Below are 17,069 nucleotides of genomic sequence, written 5' to 3' on the forward strand. Positions count from 1 at the left end.
AAGTACCAGGAGCCTTTTTGTTCTAGCAAAAGCTTGGGGTCCTATCTCACAGACCACCACCAATGCTCTTCTTTCTTTCTCCAATCTCCATGACAGAGGATTGGTAAAACTCAATAACTGTAGGTATATAAGGAGCATAAACACAACTTACTGCTCAATTTTGAGTCCATTCACCTTCAATGCTCAGACAAACCACAACTTTTTTTTCAACGAAATGACCCACATAAGGGCTACAGTTGTTCTGATCCAATATTTATGCACTTTACCTCTGACCTTTTCATGTGCTATGAGCAATAATTCATGTCGACTATGAGGAATAATTTCCTTTCTGCGTCCACAACTTCCTACTATACTCCAGATGATGGGTGGGGGTTGGACGTTCTGTGTCTCATGGTTTAGTAATAGAGAACATGTAATCCCACATGTCATAACACAGATGATCTACGGAGCCTCTTCATGTGTTTGCCGCCCTCCTGTACACGGAGAGAAGCAGAAGGAAGATGGGAAAAAACACCAGGAGAGTTATTTCTTTTCAATACGTTGGTGTTTTTTATATAAATATTTTTGGGTCGGGTGTGTTTCCTCATACAGTTCTGCAGTGTAGGACCTCTTTAGGTCTTTAAAGAGGCTCTGTCACCAGATTTTGCAGCCCCTATCTGCTATTGCAGCAGATAGGCGCTGCAATGTAGATTACAGTAACGTTTTTATTTTAAAAAAACGAGCATTTTTGGCCAAGTTATGACCATTTTCGTATTTATGCAAATGAGGCTTGCAAAAGTACAACTGGGCGTGTTGAAAAGTAAAAGTCCAAGTGGGCGTGTATTGTGTGCGTACATCGGGGTGTGTTTACTACTATTACTAGCTGGGCGTTCTGATGAGAAGTGTCATCCACTTCTCTTCAGAACGCCCAGCTTCTGGCAGTGCAGATCTGTGACGTCACTCACAGGTCCTGCATCGTGTCGGCACCAGAGGCTACACTTGATTCTGCAGCAGCATCAGCATTTGCAGGTAAGTAGCTACATCGACTTACCTGCAAACGCCGATGCTGCTGCAGAATCATCTGTAGCCTCTGGTGCCGACACGATGCAGGACCTGTGAGTGACGTCACAGATCTGCACTGCCAGAAGCTGGGCGTTCTGAAGAGAAGAGGATGATACTTCTCATCAGAGCGCCCAGCTAGTAATAGTAGTAAACACGCCCCGATGTACGCACATAATACACGCCCAGTTGTACTTTTACTTTTCAACACGCCCAGTTGTACTTTTGCAAGCCTCATTTGCATAAATACGAAAATGGTCATAACTTGGCCAAAAATGCTCGTTTTAAAAAAATAAAAACGTTACTGTAATCTACATTGCAGCGCCTATCTGCTGCAATAGCAGATAGGGGTTGCAAAATCTGGTGACAGAGCCTCTTTAACCCCTTCCCCCTGCTGGCATTCTGGGCCCTAATGTCCAAGCGATTTTTTACATTTTTCCATTGTCACATTCGAAGAGCTGTAACTTTTTTATTTTTGCGTCGGCATAGCTGTATAAGGTCTTGTTTTTTGCGGGACGACTTGCAGTTTTTATTGGTACCATTTGAGAGTAGATGCGACTTTTTGATCACTTTCTATCACATTTTTTTTAAGTCAGGATTAACAGAAAACAGCAATTTTTCCATCGTTTTTTATTTTATTTTTTACGACGTTCACCGTGCGGGTTAAATAATGTAACAGCTTTATAGTCGGGGTCGTTACGGACGCGGCGATACCAAATATGTGTAACTTTTTTGCTTTATTGTAGTTTTTTTTAATAGTAAAGCATTTTGTAAGGGGAAAAGCTGGGTTTTTCATTTTTTTTTTTTTCACTTTTTTTTTAATTAACTTTATTAAACTTTTTTTTACTTTTTTACTAGTCCCACTAGGGGACTTCCCTATCCTCCGATCGCTATTATAATACACTGCAATACTTTTGTATTGCAGTGTATTACTGCCTGTCCGTTTAAAACGGACAGGCATCTGCTAGGTCATGCCTGCGGCATGATCTAGCAGGCATTCGCTGCAGGCAGACCTGGGGGTCTTTATTAGACCCCCGGCTGCCATAGAAGACACAGACACTCGGCGATTTTATCGCCGGGTGTCAGTGAGATGAGAGGGAGCTCCCTCCCTCTCTGCAAAACCATTCAGATGCGGTGCTCGCTATTGTGCACCGCATCTGAAGGGTTAAACGGGTGAGATCGATACTAATATCGATCTCACCCGGCAGAGCAGGGACGCCCCCAGCCCTCAGCTGCTTCTGGCAGCTGAGAGCAGGGAGATTTCACGGCTCCCTGCTCTGTTTACTTTATTCTAATGCAGCGACGTAGTTTGGCGGCGCTCTAGAATAAAGCCCACTAATGACCGCCGTAAAAAGACGTATCGGCGGTCATTAAGGGGTTAATATCAACCGATACAAATCCAAAACAGAAAAGAGTTTCAGGAAATACTACGCAATAGTATTCACTACAATGCAACACTAAAACCGCAGTATCCAACCAGCAAGTAGCATTTACCTTTGGAGTACACGTAACTTAATGAGGGCAAATGACTTGGGGTCGACAATAATTCTGATACATTTATCCTGTGTCTTACCTTACCTTTAATGCAGTTATGCTAAGCAGAAATTCAAGTAGGTGGAGAAGCTAGCTACTTCCTCCCTCACTGATGACACTATAGAACTAGATTTCCAAGCACTTATTGTTATTTAACTTCACTATGAACACTGTTGAATTACTTTTTTGTTATTGTTCCAATACATCTAAAATGTAAAAAAAAGCAATTTTGCAAAATAACATTCTGTTATTTGTATACAGCTCCTATGCAGAGCTGTGTGTCTCCATGTTTACAGAATTCAAACTAACCAGGTGTTCGTCCACTCCAAGTGAATTTGCTGGGGGATGATGCGACTGGCTGCGCATTTCCTCTGCTGTTGCGGATGCAATGGAAATGTAGTACTACATGGCGGCCATTTAGATGGACGGCAATCCATGGGGCAGATTTACTAATGAAAATGCGCCAGAATTCTGGTTCAAATTGAACCGGAATACTGGCACGTATTTCACAAAAAGCTTGGAGCAAAAAAAGGGGCCTAAAGTAAGCTAGCCAGGAGGTGGCATAAAGTTAGACAGAAATGCCCAAAAATGCGGCATATTTATAGTGCAGCATGAACCGCTGGGATTAATTTGGCGCATCTAGTTTAATTCTAAGATGCCTAAATTTGAGACCGTATTCGTAAATCTGTTGCCATGTAATACATCGATGGCCTGAGACGCTACGTTCCACTTTGACTCAAGGAGGGGGGCCCAATCAATATTGATTGTTTTTCAAGTTAGTTTAACGTCTATCTTTTTAGAATGGCTTTTCAGAAAAATTCTTAATTCGAGCCCAATGGGCGTTCCTTTCCAGTAAAACTAGTCACAGGCACTCCCCTCCCCCGTGCCGTACGATCACAGTAAACACCATTGTGGCACATACTAGACACCCTCCCCCATACTTATATACACTCTAGAAAAATGGAGCATAATAGCCAAAGGTAAAAAAGAATAGCTTTATTGAACATATAAAGACATACATAAGGGATATTTGACACATTTTAGACCTTTTATACCCCTTTAGGAATCACATCGCGAAACGTGCGTTGGGGTTCATTTCACAACAGCCTGACTCTCCTAGCTACCTTCTTTCATGGGTAAGTTATCTTAGGAGTGGGTGGATGAGTGGTTTACTTAGGTCTTAGACCGAACACTTACCTTTCTGCATATGACCTATGTTTTACACATTCTCTAGGTCCCTGTGTTGTTACTTGGTTTTCTATTGTCACCCGATTTCATGACATTAACTTTCATAGGCATTAGCTGTACCTTTACCGCATCATGGTATCGTGTGTAGTCTACCTTTCTTACCACTCCTATAGTCCATCCATCGACTCCATTAACCCCACATTACCGTGTATTATGTAGAGAGTCTTCGAGCTGTGTTACATTGAAATTATATAGAGTCCTCATGTCCAGCTCTGTACCTTTTTAATATCCCTTATGTATGTCTTTATATGTTCAATAAAGCTATTCTTTTTTACCTTTGGCTATTATGCTCCATTTTTCTCCAGTGTATATAAGTATATATAGGAGTTGCCTCTTTCCAGTACCTGGGTAGTATGCTACACATCAAGCATCTAGCCCCACACGTGCTGTATGAGTTGTTTTGTGTATTCACCCTCCCCCATACTGTGTGAGATCCCCCTCTCCTACACTGAGGCAGCCACTAATTCTTTCTTCCTCCTCTCACCACTCTAAACTGTTTGACTCCTCCGTCCTTCCTTTCCCTGCTGCTAATTCTTCATGTCACTGCAGCTGCAGGATCGGCCACTAAATAGAGCAGTCTGTTTACTGAGCGGAGCTTCTACTGATAGAACCTGACTACACAAGAGACGGTTTGTAGTCAGGAACCACTTCTGTACACCAGTAACAAACAGATTATGATATATTACAAAGTGGTAGATTTTTATATTTTATAACTATTGCCCCAACTTGTCTAAAGTGGAACTAGTGCTTTAAGAAACGTATTTTGGTAGAATTCTTGATAAAATCCAGATAACCGTTCTGAGAGAATACAAATGGGGATTCCAGTATCCAGGTTTTATAAGACAAGAGGACAGAAATATTTCTATTATATTGTTTCATGGTGTAAACACCATATGGATGCAAGATCAAACCCTGGTGCTGCTCCATTTATGGGGATCAAATGCTCTTATAAAACTGTGATCATTGCAGAGCGTAGTTATAAACCTAATTTATCAAGTGTTCCTATTGTTTGACACCAAAAAATAAATTAAACCCTGGAATAAGTGAAGGTGAGATGTGTCACTTGTTTTAGGCTTTTAGTGAAAAGCGTTCAGATCTGCGTTGTGGCTTCCGTTCTAGCGTATCCATCAGAGGACCACAAGAACGGAAGTTGGGCTGTGTTCATATCAGCGTTGCCCTTCAGTTGAGGGGTTCCGTCAGAGGTTGCCGTCGGGTTAACCCCTGAACGGAAAGGCAAACAGAAACCACAGCTTCCGTTTGCATCACCATTGATCTCAGTGGTGATGGAAACGTTGCTAAAAGATTCCGTTCGTCACCTTCGCTATTGATTCCGTCAAAAACAACGGAAGCGGTGACAAACGGAAACCTTTAGCAATGTTTCCGTCACCATTGAGATCAATGATGATGCCAACGGAAGCTAAGGTTTCCGTTGAAGGGGTTAACTCGACAGAAACCTCAGACGGAACCCCTCAACGGAAGGGCAACGCTGATGTGAACAGGCCCTTAACGTTTTCGTCAAAAAACCCATTGATTTCAATGGGTATTATTTTTGCATCAGTTAGGCTCCATTTCATCAGGTTTCCGTTTTTTTTACAGAAGAAATACCGTAGTCTGCTGCGCTATTGTTTCCGTCATAAATGTTCTTTAACATTGTAGTCAATGGATGATGGATACAAACTGATATGCCATCCGTTTGTATCAGTTATGCATTACGTTTAACGGTTCCATTTTTTTCTGCATATGTGCAGACTAAGGCTTCGCTCACATCCGCATCAGTGCTCCGTTCCTACGTTCCATCGGAGCTTCTCGTCGGAACGGAGCCCTAACTGGAACAAACGGAAATCGTAGGTTTCCGTTTGCATCACCATTGATTTCAATAGTGACAGATCCGGTCCAAATTGTTTCCGCTTGTCTCAGTTGTGCAAGGGTTCCGTCATTTTAATGGAAGCAGTACCGTAGTAGACTACGGTATTCATATTCATTCCAATATGGCTGCCATAACAGCCATTCACGGACTTAAAGCATATGGAAAATGGATTTTTAGATCTGTATCTGTGTACCTGAAGAGGTTAAAGTTGCACTATGTTCTTGGCATCTTTTAATTTCATAATCTGCATTTTCTGACATGACTGTTTACGGAGCTGCAAGTTCAGAGCTCCATTGAGATTCCCCGTGATTCCACTCTCTCACTCCCCTTCCCTTGTCTCAATGCTTTAGCCTGTGTTTCTGTGTCTCCGTTCCCCTTCCCAGGGCTATTTTCACGCCCAGCTTTTAGCAGCATTTTCCACAGCGTTTTTCTTAAAATAAAAAACCTCATGCTGACCACACGCACACTTGTTGTCAGGAGCAGGGCAATAACTGTATTACACAGCCGCGGTCTCCGCTCTAACAGCGGAGATCAGAGAAACCTCTCATAGCCGCTGCTATTCCCTTGAATGTTTAGATAAAAGTTGACCACAGCATTCAAGGAGGGGAAAATGAGAAGGGGATGCCCCTAGGATCGCGTCACAGGGAATCCCCCTGTGACGAGATAGAGGGACATACCATATATGGGCAGACATCCCAGGGCCCATTGAAGGACCCCAGGGCTGTCTGACCATATTTTCTGTTAGTGCATACGTACTTGGGTATGTCCTAACAACTGCCTGTGTACTATCCATACACAGGCTAATTACTGGCATATAGATATATGCCAGTACATTAAAGTTTAAAAATAAAAAAATTAAGTAATGTTAAATTTAATTATTTTTAAACATATATATTTTTTTTACGATAAACATTAAAATAAAAGTCTCAATACATAAAATGTACACACATTCGGTATCGTCGCAACCGTAATAAGGCACATGGAGGTTCAAAAAAATATCACACCACGTGCCTCACATCAGAAAATGGAAGAACGTCTTTTTTTTATTATGGTTGGCAAAGTATCGTTTTGGTTTTGAGAATCGCAATACTACACAAAGTATCGGTGTCGAAGTCCAAATTCCGTGATAAACCAAAGTATATGTTCGCACAGTTTATTTTCAGCCGTTTTTCGAGCCGTAAACGCTCTGAAAAATGGCTGAAAAAAACGGAAGCTGAACGCCTCCAAACATCTGCTTATTGATTTCAATGGGAAAAACGGCGTTTCATTTCGACAGGGCAGTTTTTTACGTGGTCGTTTGAAAAAATGTCATGTAAAAAAACGCCCCATAAATTCAACGTTGCTTAAAAAAAAACGCATGTCACTTGAGCCGTTTTTAGAGCCATTTTTCATTGGGTCAATAGAAAAACAGCTCCAAAAACGGCCGCAAAAAACGCATCAAAAAACTCTTGATGCTTAAAAAAAACCCTCTTGAAAAGAGCTCTGTATTTTACAGATGTTTTTACTTTTGCATGTAAACATACCAAAAGGTTATGTTCACACGCTGTGTTTTCAGATGTTTTTCAAAGCGTAAACGCCTGAAAAAATGGAAGCTGGACGCCTCCAAACATCTGCCTATTGATTTCAATGAGAAAAACGGCGTTTCGTTCTGAAGGGGCATTTTTTTACACGGCCAATTGAAAAAACGTTGCTTAAAAAAAACGCATGTCACTTCTTGAGCCGTTTTTGCAGCCATTTTTCACTGGGTCCATATTTTTCTCCAAAAACGCATAGAACGCATAGAAAAAACGCTTGATGCTTTAAAAACGGCTGAAAATCAGAGGCTGTATTCCCTTGAAAAGAGCTCTGTATTTTACAGCCGGTCTTACTTTTTTTTTGTCTGCGGTAGGTTTGCAATCCAATTATTATTATTTTTTTTTGCTTAACTGCACTTCGATGGCCACAATTTTTATTTTTACGTCGACCGCAGCCATATAAGGGCTTGTTTTTTGCGGGACAAGTTGTATTTTTTAATGGCACCATTTCGGCGTGTAATGTATTGAAAAACTTTTAGTACATTTTTTCGGGGGGAGGTTTGTAATTCTTTGTTGGGTTGGTTTTTGCAACATTATCTATTCAATAAAAATGCAATTTTTATTCTGCGGGTTGTTCCAGTTACAGCGATACCAAATTTATGTATTTTTTTGTGTTTTAATAATTGTGTACAATAAAAACACTCTTTTAAAAAAAAAATTGTTTCTGTGTCGCTATATTCTGAGAAACATCATTTTTTCATTACGTTTTTTTGGGGGTTTTCTTTTGGGAGACCGGATGAACAGAAAACAGCAATTCTGGTATTCATTTGTATTTTAATTTTTTTGCGGCGTTGACATGCAGGATAAATAACACTTTTTTATTTATTTTATTTTTTTTTTATATTATTTTGTAAAGGGAGAAGGTGGATAATGTTGTTTTGGGTTTTTTTTAAAAAATATTTTTCGTGGGAATACAATTATTTACTAAAACAAACAAGAGGAGAGTTGACGGGTCCTTTTATAGAGGGCAGGTCCTCTGTTCACGATTCTTCTTTCTCGGCCAGAGTAGAATGTAGCTACAAAGAGCGTTTCTCACATGGGAGGACCTGTCCTGTCCTGCATTATACAAACAACCCATTGATCTGAATGGTCACTGTGTAATACTTAATTTCCCCTGTGGCGGCGCTACAGGGAGTTTGAACATTTACTAGCAGGTTTTTCCATGGCTATCAGCTGATCACTGCGGATCGCAGTAGGGTGACCCTTTGTGATCTGCTTATTGTAAAGGCACCCTTCTAACAAATGGGGATTGTCCAAAGTGGAGAACTCCTTTTTATTGGTTCTCAACTAGCATTCCCAGAAACCTATAACAAAAGAACGGGTAAATAGAATTTTTACCATACTTGAAGAGGACCACTCAAGGACTTTATTTACTAGTGACTACTTTTTTTTTAAGCGGAAATTTTATTTAAAATTACCGCCTATGATAGCTTATGTACTTCTCTTTTCTAGATATCAAATTATTTGAAGAGCAAGACCTAGGAGGGATTGTGAAACTAGGAGACTCCCTGCTGCTGCCGTCTGCATGCAATAATGATCCTTCCTTCAAACCATCGACTGTGGAGGACACCGATGAATTATTCAGGTAACGTAATCACGCTTTTCTCCCCAAAAATTGTTTCCAGAGAATTGCAGTAACCTTTCCGACCTGCAAATGTTTCCGTGTGTACAACAACTAGTGCAGAGAAAAAGTTGAGCTCGCCAAAATAACAACCAATCAAATTCCAGCTTTTATTTTTTTCAGTGCTTATTAGAAAATTATTGACGGGATCTGGTTGGTTGATATGCTGCACTTTTTAGGCCCTGTTCACACTGAGTTTTTTTTTTACGCGGAAACCGCATCGGAAAATGGGCCAAAAAAAGTCCGAAAATGCCTCCCATTGATTTCAATGGGAGGCGGACGTGTTTTTTTACCGCGAGCGGTAAAAAACACTCGCGCTAAAAAGAAACGACATGCCCTATGTTTGGGCGTTTACGCCTCTGACCTCCCATTGCAAAAAACTCTGTGTGAACTCAGCCTTAGTCTGCACTGGTTTTCATACATGAGGCCCACAGGTTGTGTGTGGTATTGCAGATCAGTCCTGTTCACTTCAATGGATCCAAGCTGCAATACGAAACACAACCCATGTACAGGCGTGGCGCTGTTTTTGGAAGAAAGCATACAAGTTTTTCTAATACCTTCCAACCCCTTTAACTCTGTCAATGCAAGGGCTTTGGTGCTATGTTTTAGATAAACGGAGCTCCAATCGTGATGAATATATATTACAAAATGAATCATCGCAGAATGTTGCACCTATAATAGACATGATGGTAAAAGGTGGACAATCACTTTAAATATATTACAAAAACAGAATAATTAAAGTAGTGTAGGATGTGTGCAGAAAGATACCCTCGGGGCTGGAACAAATTTTAAGGGCTATTTTTTTTTTTTTTATCCTATGTGGAGTATATAATTTTCAGAAATGAAATCTAATAGTTGAGTAGTGTGACACACCCACATGAATATATATATATATATATATATATATATATATATATATATATATATATATATAACACGCACAGTTTAGTATATCCTGACGGTGTGTGGCAGATTTCATTCTATATACACCACCCATCGATGTGTGTAAATATTCCTTAATGATATACACAGAACGTCTTCTTTTTGCGATGTCACATTTTCTTGCCCTAGTAGCAAAAATTGCAGCAACAGAAACCGCAATAAAACCACAAAACAAAGTCCGCTCAACAGACTCCCCCTCCTCACTGGCTTAGGGCGAAAGCACTTTCCATTTGTTTGCTTGTTTATTGCTGCCAATGGCAAGCTGCGATAATATCTCTGCAGGCATCAATGAGACCTGTAGACGCATTATTGTGACCCGTTGGTTGGTTGGTTGGATGAATTGAATTGTAGCCTAATGGCCCTTTTACACTGGCCAATTATCGGGCAGACAAACGTTCATAGGACGCTCGTTGCCAATAATTGCCCTGTGTAACCAGGGCAGCGATCAGCAGAAGAACAAGCAAACGCTTGTTCACCTGCTGATCGTATAGTTTTAAAAAAGTTAAATTTTATCGTTGTCGGCAGCACATCTCTCTGTGTGAACACGGATATGCGCTGTCGACATGATGATAATGTATGGGGACGAGCGATCGGAGTAGTCACCGCTCGTCCCCCTACATAGCTCCATGTGACCGGAGCAAACGAGCGCAGATCAACGAGCTGTCTCCTTGATCGGCGCTCTCTGCATCGGCCAAAATTTTGGCCGGTGTAACAGGGCCTTAACTCTGTTCTGTCCCATAATGCTTCATACAGTTGTTGGTGCCTCTTCTGACTGGCTTTAGTACGGCCTCAGGCTGCAACTTCTGATACGCAAGGACGTGAGTCATTTAAAGTTGTACAGTGATGATTGATAGGGATGCATCACGATAGGACCAACGCAATGGAGACTGCAAAGAGATGGCTACCAAAAACTGCAGCCAAATGCAACTTTTGCATTGCACAATACTCATTAGAGTTATTACCAGATGAACACTAGTGATCATTCCCGCTCTTGATAGTTGGGCAACATATGCATTGACTCAAGTCACGTAACTCAAAACACGCACAAGTCTCATCATTTACCCCAAGTTGCAGCTTGATATATGAGCCATAGACAAAACTGTTCTCTGAAATATCAGCCAAAAATATTATTTTAGTAGAGCTGGAAAAAGATGAGTGGCTTGTGAAATCGAACCTGCCCGATCCATGGCTATTCAACAGGAGACCTTGGGTGAGGGTCGGCCAGCCCACATAGTTTCCTATTGCAATATTATATCTCTTCTCCCTGTAAGACCCACGTTTGCTAGGCAGTGCCCTCAAAAGTTTAAGGGGTTTTCTAGCAACAGACCATTCACTAGAGGTGACCATGTTGGATCTCAACATTCTTGTGAAGACCCTCGTGGTCACTTTCTATCTTACAAAAATGCCGGCAGCTCATTTTGCTGACATACTACCAGCAATTCGGCGCAGAAATTAAATTACATTTTACAGATGGCGTCCACCTATGACTAAGCTGTGTATCAAGAAGTATTAGGTGAGTCATTTCTTAACAGTACACTCTGTGGGAGAAGGTAGACCGGCAGGAGAGACATTGTCTCCCTTGCAGAGATTTTCTTTATGATGGGCTTGTCCCTATCATGCTATAACATAGGCTTATCTTGTAAGCTTAAGCAGCCCTGGCTTTGTCCCATCAGGAAAATGCTTTAGTCTTGGGTGGTTTGCCTGGACTAGAAAAGTCATTTATACTATGAAAAGGGTGAGGATAGCAAATTATTAGTGAAAAGGTCTCCAGGATATTGTTTAACAACACAGACCGTCCCAGACACCTCTACACAATGACATTTATTTCTTGCGGGAAAGATGAGTCACCGGCGCGAGCGTTAGATGTTCTTTTACATAACAGTAGTTATGTGACTGTATTATAATGGCCTCTGGGCATCTCTGCTTTTTGTCTCCCAAAGTTAGTTTACTTTAGGGATTTCTGCAGACATTATCAGGAAAACTATAATCGTAGTTAAAGGGACATGGTTATGAGGGTCCAGTCATTTGTTCCTGGGTAAAGCATTCGCTACCGAAAATCAGGCTTGTACCACAAAGTGATTATATTGTAATGTTATAAGGAACAGTTTAACTGCAGACAGTACAGTGATACAGCCATGCTATCCTTAAAGGGGGGTGGCTGGTTTAGAAAACCCATTTTCATATACCCTATTAGGTAATTCTGAGTTAATGACCCTCATAAGCAACTATACAGAGTGTCTTTCATCTTGGAGGTCCAGAAGCATCCATATATTAGAACAGCCCATTCATTTCAGTGGGCAACATGTCATACTTTATTTATCCTGTGGTGGTGCTGCAGGGAAATTAAACACTTGCTGGCAGATTCCCTCATGAATTATATCTGATCGCTGATCCTATGATTTGCTTTTTATCAGATTACCCTTTTTAACTAAAAGTGATTGTCCAACACCGACCGTCCCTTTAAGTCCCATGCATTTTGAATTTGTGTTGGCCATGCATTGCAGATTTTATTGTGCTCATTCCTCCCACCTGAAGTAAGAAGTGTCTGGCAGTCATTAATTAACCCTCCCTTCATTGCATTTTAATGTCACAATCAACAAACATGTGGTTGTGGGTGGAAAAAAGTCACACGGTTATATCATGTGTATGGCTATGGCCGACTTTTGTGTAATATAATGTAAATACACACATGAGGTTCAGTTTTATCCTTTAAATGCATGACTTTACAAATAAACTGGACATTTTGATAAGTAATCGGGGTCTCTGCTGAATCATTGGAATAAAGGCATAAAAAAGGTCACACATGAACTCTGCTCCAGTTTTCAGCAGCATTTCAGAATTGTCCCACTAAGTACATATTTGTCACTATTCCAGTGAGACTCTTGGACATCAGTTGACGAAGCCAAATGAACATTGCGTTATTAGAACAACCTTAAAAAAAAAAAAGCCTGAAGCTTAAATCCTGATTTGCCAGAAAGTGCCTGAAGAATTGTTCCAATACTACAAAAACTGCATGTTTCATACAGCAGAAATAGTAAGGCTGAAAAGAGATCTACTTATCTACAGTGCAGATCCAGAGGAAGGCAGAAAAACCTATATGTGGGAGCTGGCAGAGAGTTCCATAGTCTCTCTGCTTTTACAGTAAAGAATCCACATCTATAGAGTTGTAGAAACCTTCTTTCCTCTAGAAGTAGTGGATAGTTACAGTCTATGGTCCTTTTACACGGCCCGATATGGGCCTATGAAAATGAGCTCCATTCGACGAGAAAGTTTGTCGATCGGCACTCGTTTGCTGCTTTTTTAAGGAGCGCCGATCGGTTATGTATAGACATGAGCAATAGTTACAATCATTCATCCCCATACATTTCCATCATGTTGGCAGCACATCTCTCTGTTTACGCAGTCAGGTGTATTGTCGACTAGCGACTATTTTATTGGCCACATAAACGATCCGGTCAGTCGATGTATGAGCACACACGGGGCAATGATTGGTAAGGAGCGTTCATATGTTCGCTCGTTTTTACAATCATTGAACCGTGTAAAAGGGCCTTTACATATAGTTAGATCATTCCACAGATCTCTACTGATATATTTGTACATAGTAATTCATTGTACGGCTCTCGACAAGAAACGTGGTGTAGGAGTGGATGTGGAGGTCAAGATAGACTAGTGTCAATTCCAGGCTAGACAGTCCAGCCCGACTTGGATAGAGGTAAACGAGATGAGCAAGCTATAGTCCGAAAACAGAGCAATGGTCGATTCACAGAATACAACAGCAGGGTAGAAATGTAGCCAAGACTTAAAAAAGTTCATAACAGGGGTCAGGATGTAAAATACACAGAATAGCACTTAGGACAAGAACAAACTACCCGGAGGTTCAGGCATGGTCTGGATGTCAATGCCTTTTTAAATATGCCACCAAATGCTGACATTATCGTGCGCGCTGGGTGGCCGTAGTGACCAGACCGGACCAAAAACGCAGTAAACGGGAATGGCATCTTAGGTGAACTGGAAAACAGAAGAGGATACAGGAGTGCAACAGTGGTCAGTGGAGAAGTAAGTAACAATTAGGTCGACCCTAATCTTTTTTTCCAAACTAAATGACCATTTTTGATCATTTATGATTTCTTCCCATTTTTGATTGAAAAATAGTGATGTCACATCAAGTAACCCCGCCATGATGGACGCAGCAAAGAACATTATCTCTCGTCTGTATGTGTAACAAATTCCACATGCCCAACGTACTGAAGCTGCGCAGCATTCTGTGTGTGATGCATATGTGGGTTCAATGCTATAATTTTGAGTAATAATGATGGTAGTGTCACTCTGGTCCCAGGGTTTATATTTGGCGTTCTGTATTTCCATTACTGCAATCCATTGTTATGCATTTTATCATTTTTGTTTTCATATATATTTTGCCTGCAGGGTTGAAGAAGATTTTGAGAAACTTTTGAGTCTTGGAATGAAGACAAAGAATAAGCCAAAGCCCCAAATACCTGCTAAGCCCACATTTCTGAAGGAGTCCAAGAATTCCGCCAGCCTGTCAAGCATTGACATAAAGCCCTCCGAGCCCAATGTACAGGCCATGGACGAGTCAGACATCCTCCAGTACATTAAAGAGAACGAGTCTGCAGACAGTGACTCACCCAGTCTGTTTTGATGGACTGATGCTGACACAGCTTTCCTTTTGAAGTGTCCTTTAAACAATGTTTAGACAGCAGCCTCTTCAGCCACCTCCCTTCGTGATTAGGAAGTAGGCAGAAATTTAAAAGACATTGACTCTGTAGATTAAGAGGGAATCATGTACTGGAGCTCCCAGCAAGCCTTACAATCACTTTATCAGATCAAGCTAGGAGCGGGAGTCTGGCTTAGAAAACCAATTTTTAGCCGCTACAAATGGTTTCTTGCTCTGGAGGACCCAACATGTGCATTACCATTGATTTCTTTCGGTACTGTGTAATGTTTAATTTCCCCTGTGGTGGCGCTGAAGGAGAATTGAACACTTACTGCCGAGTACCTTTACAGCTTACACCTCTGGTATAGAACACACTGTGATCAGTTTATCGTTGGGGACCCTTTTATCAAAAAGATTGGCAAATGTGGGCAACCTGTTTAAGAGAAGGGGTCCTGTGTTCAGTACCCTTATCTATTAGCCATAGCAGAAAGTGGCTACAAAGAGCGTCTCCTACTCTGGAGGACCCATTGTGTCCTTGCATTAAATGGGCAATTCATTGAGTTCAATGGGCACTGTGTAATGCTTAATCTCCCCTGTGGTGGCGCTGCAGGGAAATTTAACACTTGTTGCTGTTCCACCACAAATTACAGCTGATTGCTCAGAGCCCACCAGCAAACCTTCTTAACTAGGATCTAAGAACCAGTGTATCGACACTTCTATAGTACTTGTAGTTTTAGAAAACCCATGTTCAATGCCATATTAAGGGATTGTGAGCTGAGTGACCTCTTTGTATTAGTTAGCTTAGAGCCACTGTGCTGCTCTTGACAGTGGGTATTGTGTGCATCTATTAAAGAAAATAATCACCCACTAATTTCCGTGGGTGCTCTGCTGCATTTTTTGAAAAGCGGTTGTCCAAATTAGACCACACCCTCTAAATGTCCCAGCGGAACAGGTCACAATTTACCTAGAAATTGAAATTCTATGCAATCTACAATAATTATTCTAATTAAAACGTAGGCCTTAATGTTTTATTCTAATGTACAAGATATCAATGTAATAAATATACAAATAATTTCTGTGATCACATTATGTAGTAAATTACAATATGTTTTAGATCTACATATTTTATAATAATTTCAGCTTTCAGTTTTTCATGGCTGTTTTGCATCAGTGTGACTCAAAATTGAAATCCATTTCACGGCCGTCTGACCATTTTTAACCGCCATTTGCCATCCGTTTTTCATGGCCTTAAAAAAAAACCCTAATTAATAAAATTCATCCATTTTTTTTAATCACAGCCCCGTGAAAAAGTGCCAAGGTGCCCACGGTAGATAGTGCCAACATAGTGCCACAGTGCCCATGGTAGATAGTGCCATACACAGTGCCCATGTAGATAGCGCCAGTGTCCCCTGTAGATAGTGCCACAGTGCCCATGTAGATAGCACCACACTGCCTGTAGATAGAACCCCACTCCCCGGCAGATAGCATCGCCCCCCTGTAAATCGCACAATCCCCCCTCTAGATAGCACCACCTAAGCTCCATCTAGTAGAGAAATCCCTGGCCAGAGTGTCGGCAACACTCTGGCTGGGGATTCCTCTCCTAGAGGGAACCCCTGACGTCCCATCCATATATGGACAGAGACGTCAGGGGCTCCCTCTAGGAGCGGAATCTCTGGCCAGAGTGCTCTGACCGGGGATTCTGCTCCTAGAGGGAGCTTAGGTGGCGCTGTCCCAAAGGTGGAACCCATATCTATCAAACATAAATGTCCAAGATGGGAATACCGTTTTTAAGTGTTCTGGCATCTTCCAAACAAATTTGTCCATCAGGATTCCAGATAGTGAAATGGTCCAATAATAGGGCTTTTCCCTACTTGTTGGGGGGTTAGCAATATAAGATGGCTTTTCCCAGAAGGGCAGTAGGAGATGGATCCACTATGGTGTCACCTACTAGCGGACTAGTTATGTGTTTATGGAGAATACAGTTCTTGTTATTTTAATCTGAGACATTCCAGGAGACCAGATAATGTGGACTTCATGGCACATTCACAGTTCGTGCTGGTAACATTCATCTTTTATATTGCTTGGTTGGTGATGGAAGAACGTGCTCTATTCCACTTGAATATTTTTCTGTTGTCATAAATTAGTGCCTGAGCTTTTCTATTAATAAATCCACAAGTTTATATAATTTTCTCCGTGTTGTGTCGCTATGAACATTGCACAGATGGATACAAAGGAAAAGAGTCAATGTTAGTTGTTAAGCAAACATGTTGCTAAAATAAAACTTTAACTGTTGGATAAAACATTGAAGTGTAATAGTTCACAACACTAAAAGAGGAAATAGTGAAAACTTTGTATGCTGCCAAAGTGCAGTACCAGTATATAGACTCCAAACAAATTTGTAACAAGGGCTGAGAACTGTTTAAACCACAACTGTCCCCCCATATCATCTAGGCAGCTCCATGATAATGCATATACCACAAAGAAACAAATAAGAGCCTTTAACGCCAATGTATATAATATAAAAAGTTAAATCTTTATTATACAAACAATGTGCATACTAAAATAGCACCA

General features: G+C 41.0%; 1 protein-coding gene across 2 annotated transcripts in view; it reads left to right on the plus strand.

Moving 5' to 3' along the window:
• The window catches only part of HS1BP3 (HCLS1 binding protein 3), a 95,307-nt gene extending 78,624 nt beyond the window's left edge, over nucleotides 1–16,683 (plus strand). For both annotated transcript variants that reach the window (XM_075861053.1, XM_075861054.1), the window contains exons 6-7: nucleotides 8,713–8,845; nucleotides 14,249–16,683. In XM_075861053.1, the coding sequence (XP_075717168.1) occupies nucleotides 8,713–8,845; nucleotides 14,249–14,483 (368 nt within the window). In that variant the 3' untranslated portion in view covers nucleotides 14,484–16,683. The remainder of the gene's footprint in view (nucleotides 1–8,712; nucleotides 8,846–14,248) is intronic.
• Nucleotides 16,684–17,069: the final 386 nt, after the last annotated feature.

Source organism: Rhinoderma darwinii, chromosome 4 (assembly GCF_050947455.1).
Source record: "Rhinoderma darwinii isolate aRhiDar2 chromosome 4, aRhiDar2.hap1, whole genome shotgun sequence".
Taxonomy (NCBI): domain Eukaryota; kingdom Metazoa; phylum Chordata; class Amphibia; order Anura; family Rhinodermatidae; genus Rhinoderma; species Rhinoderma darwinii.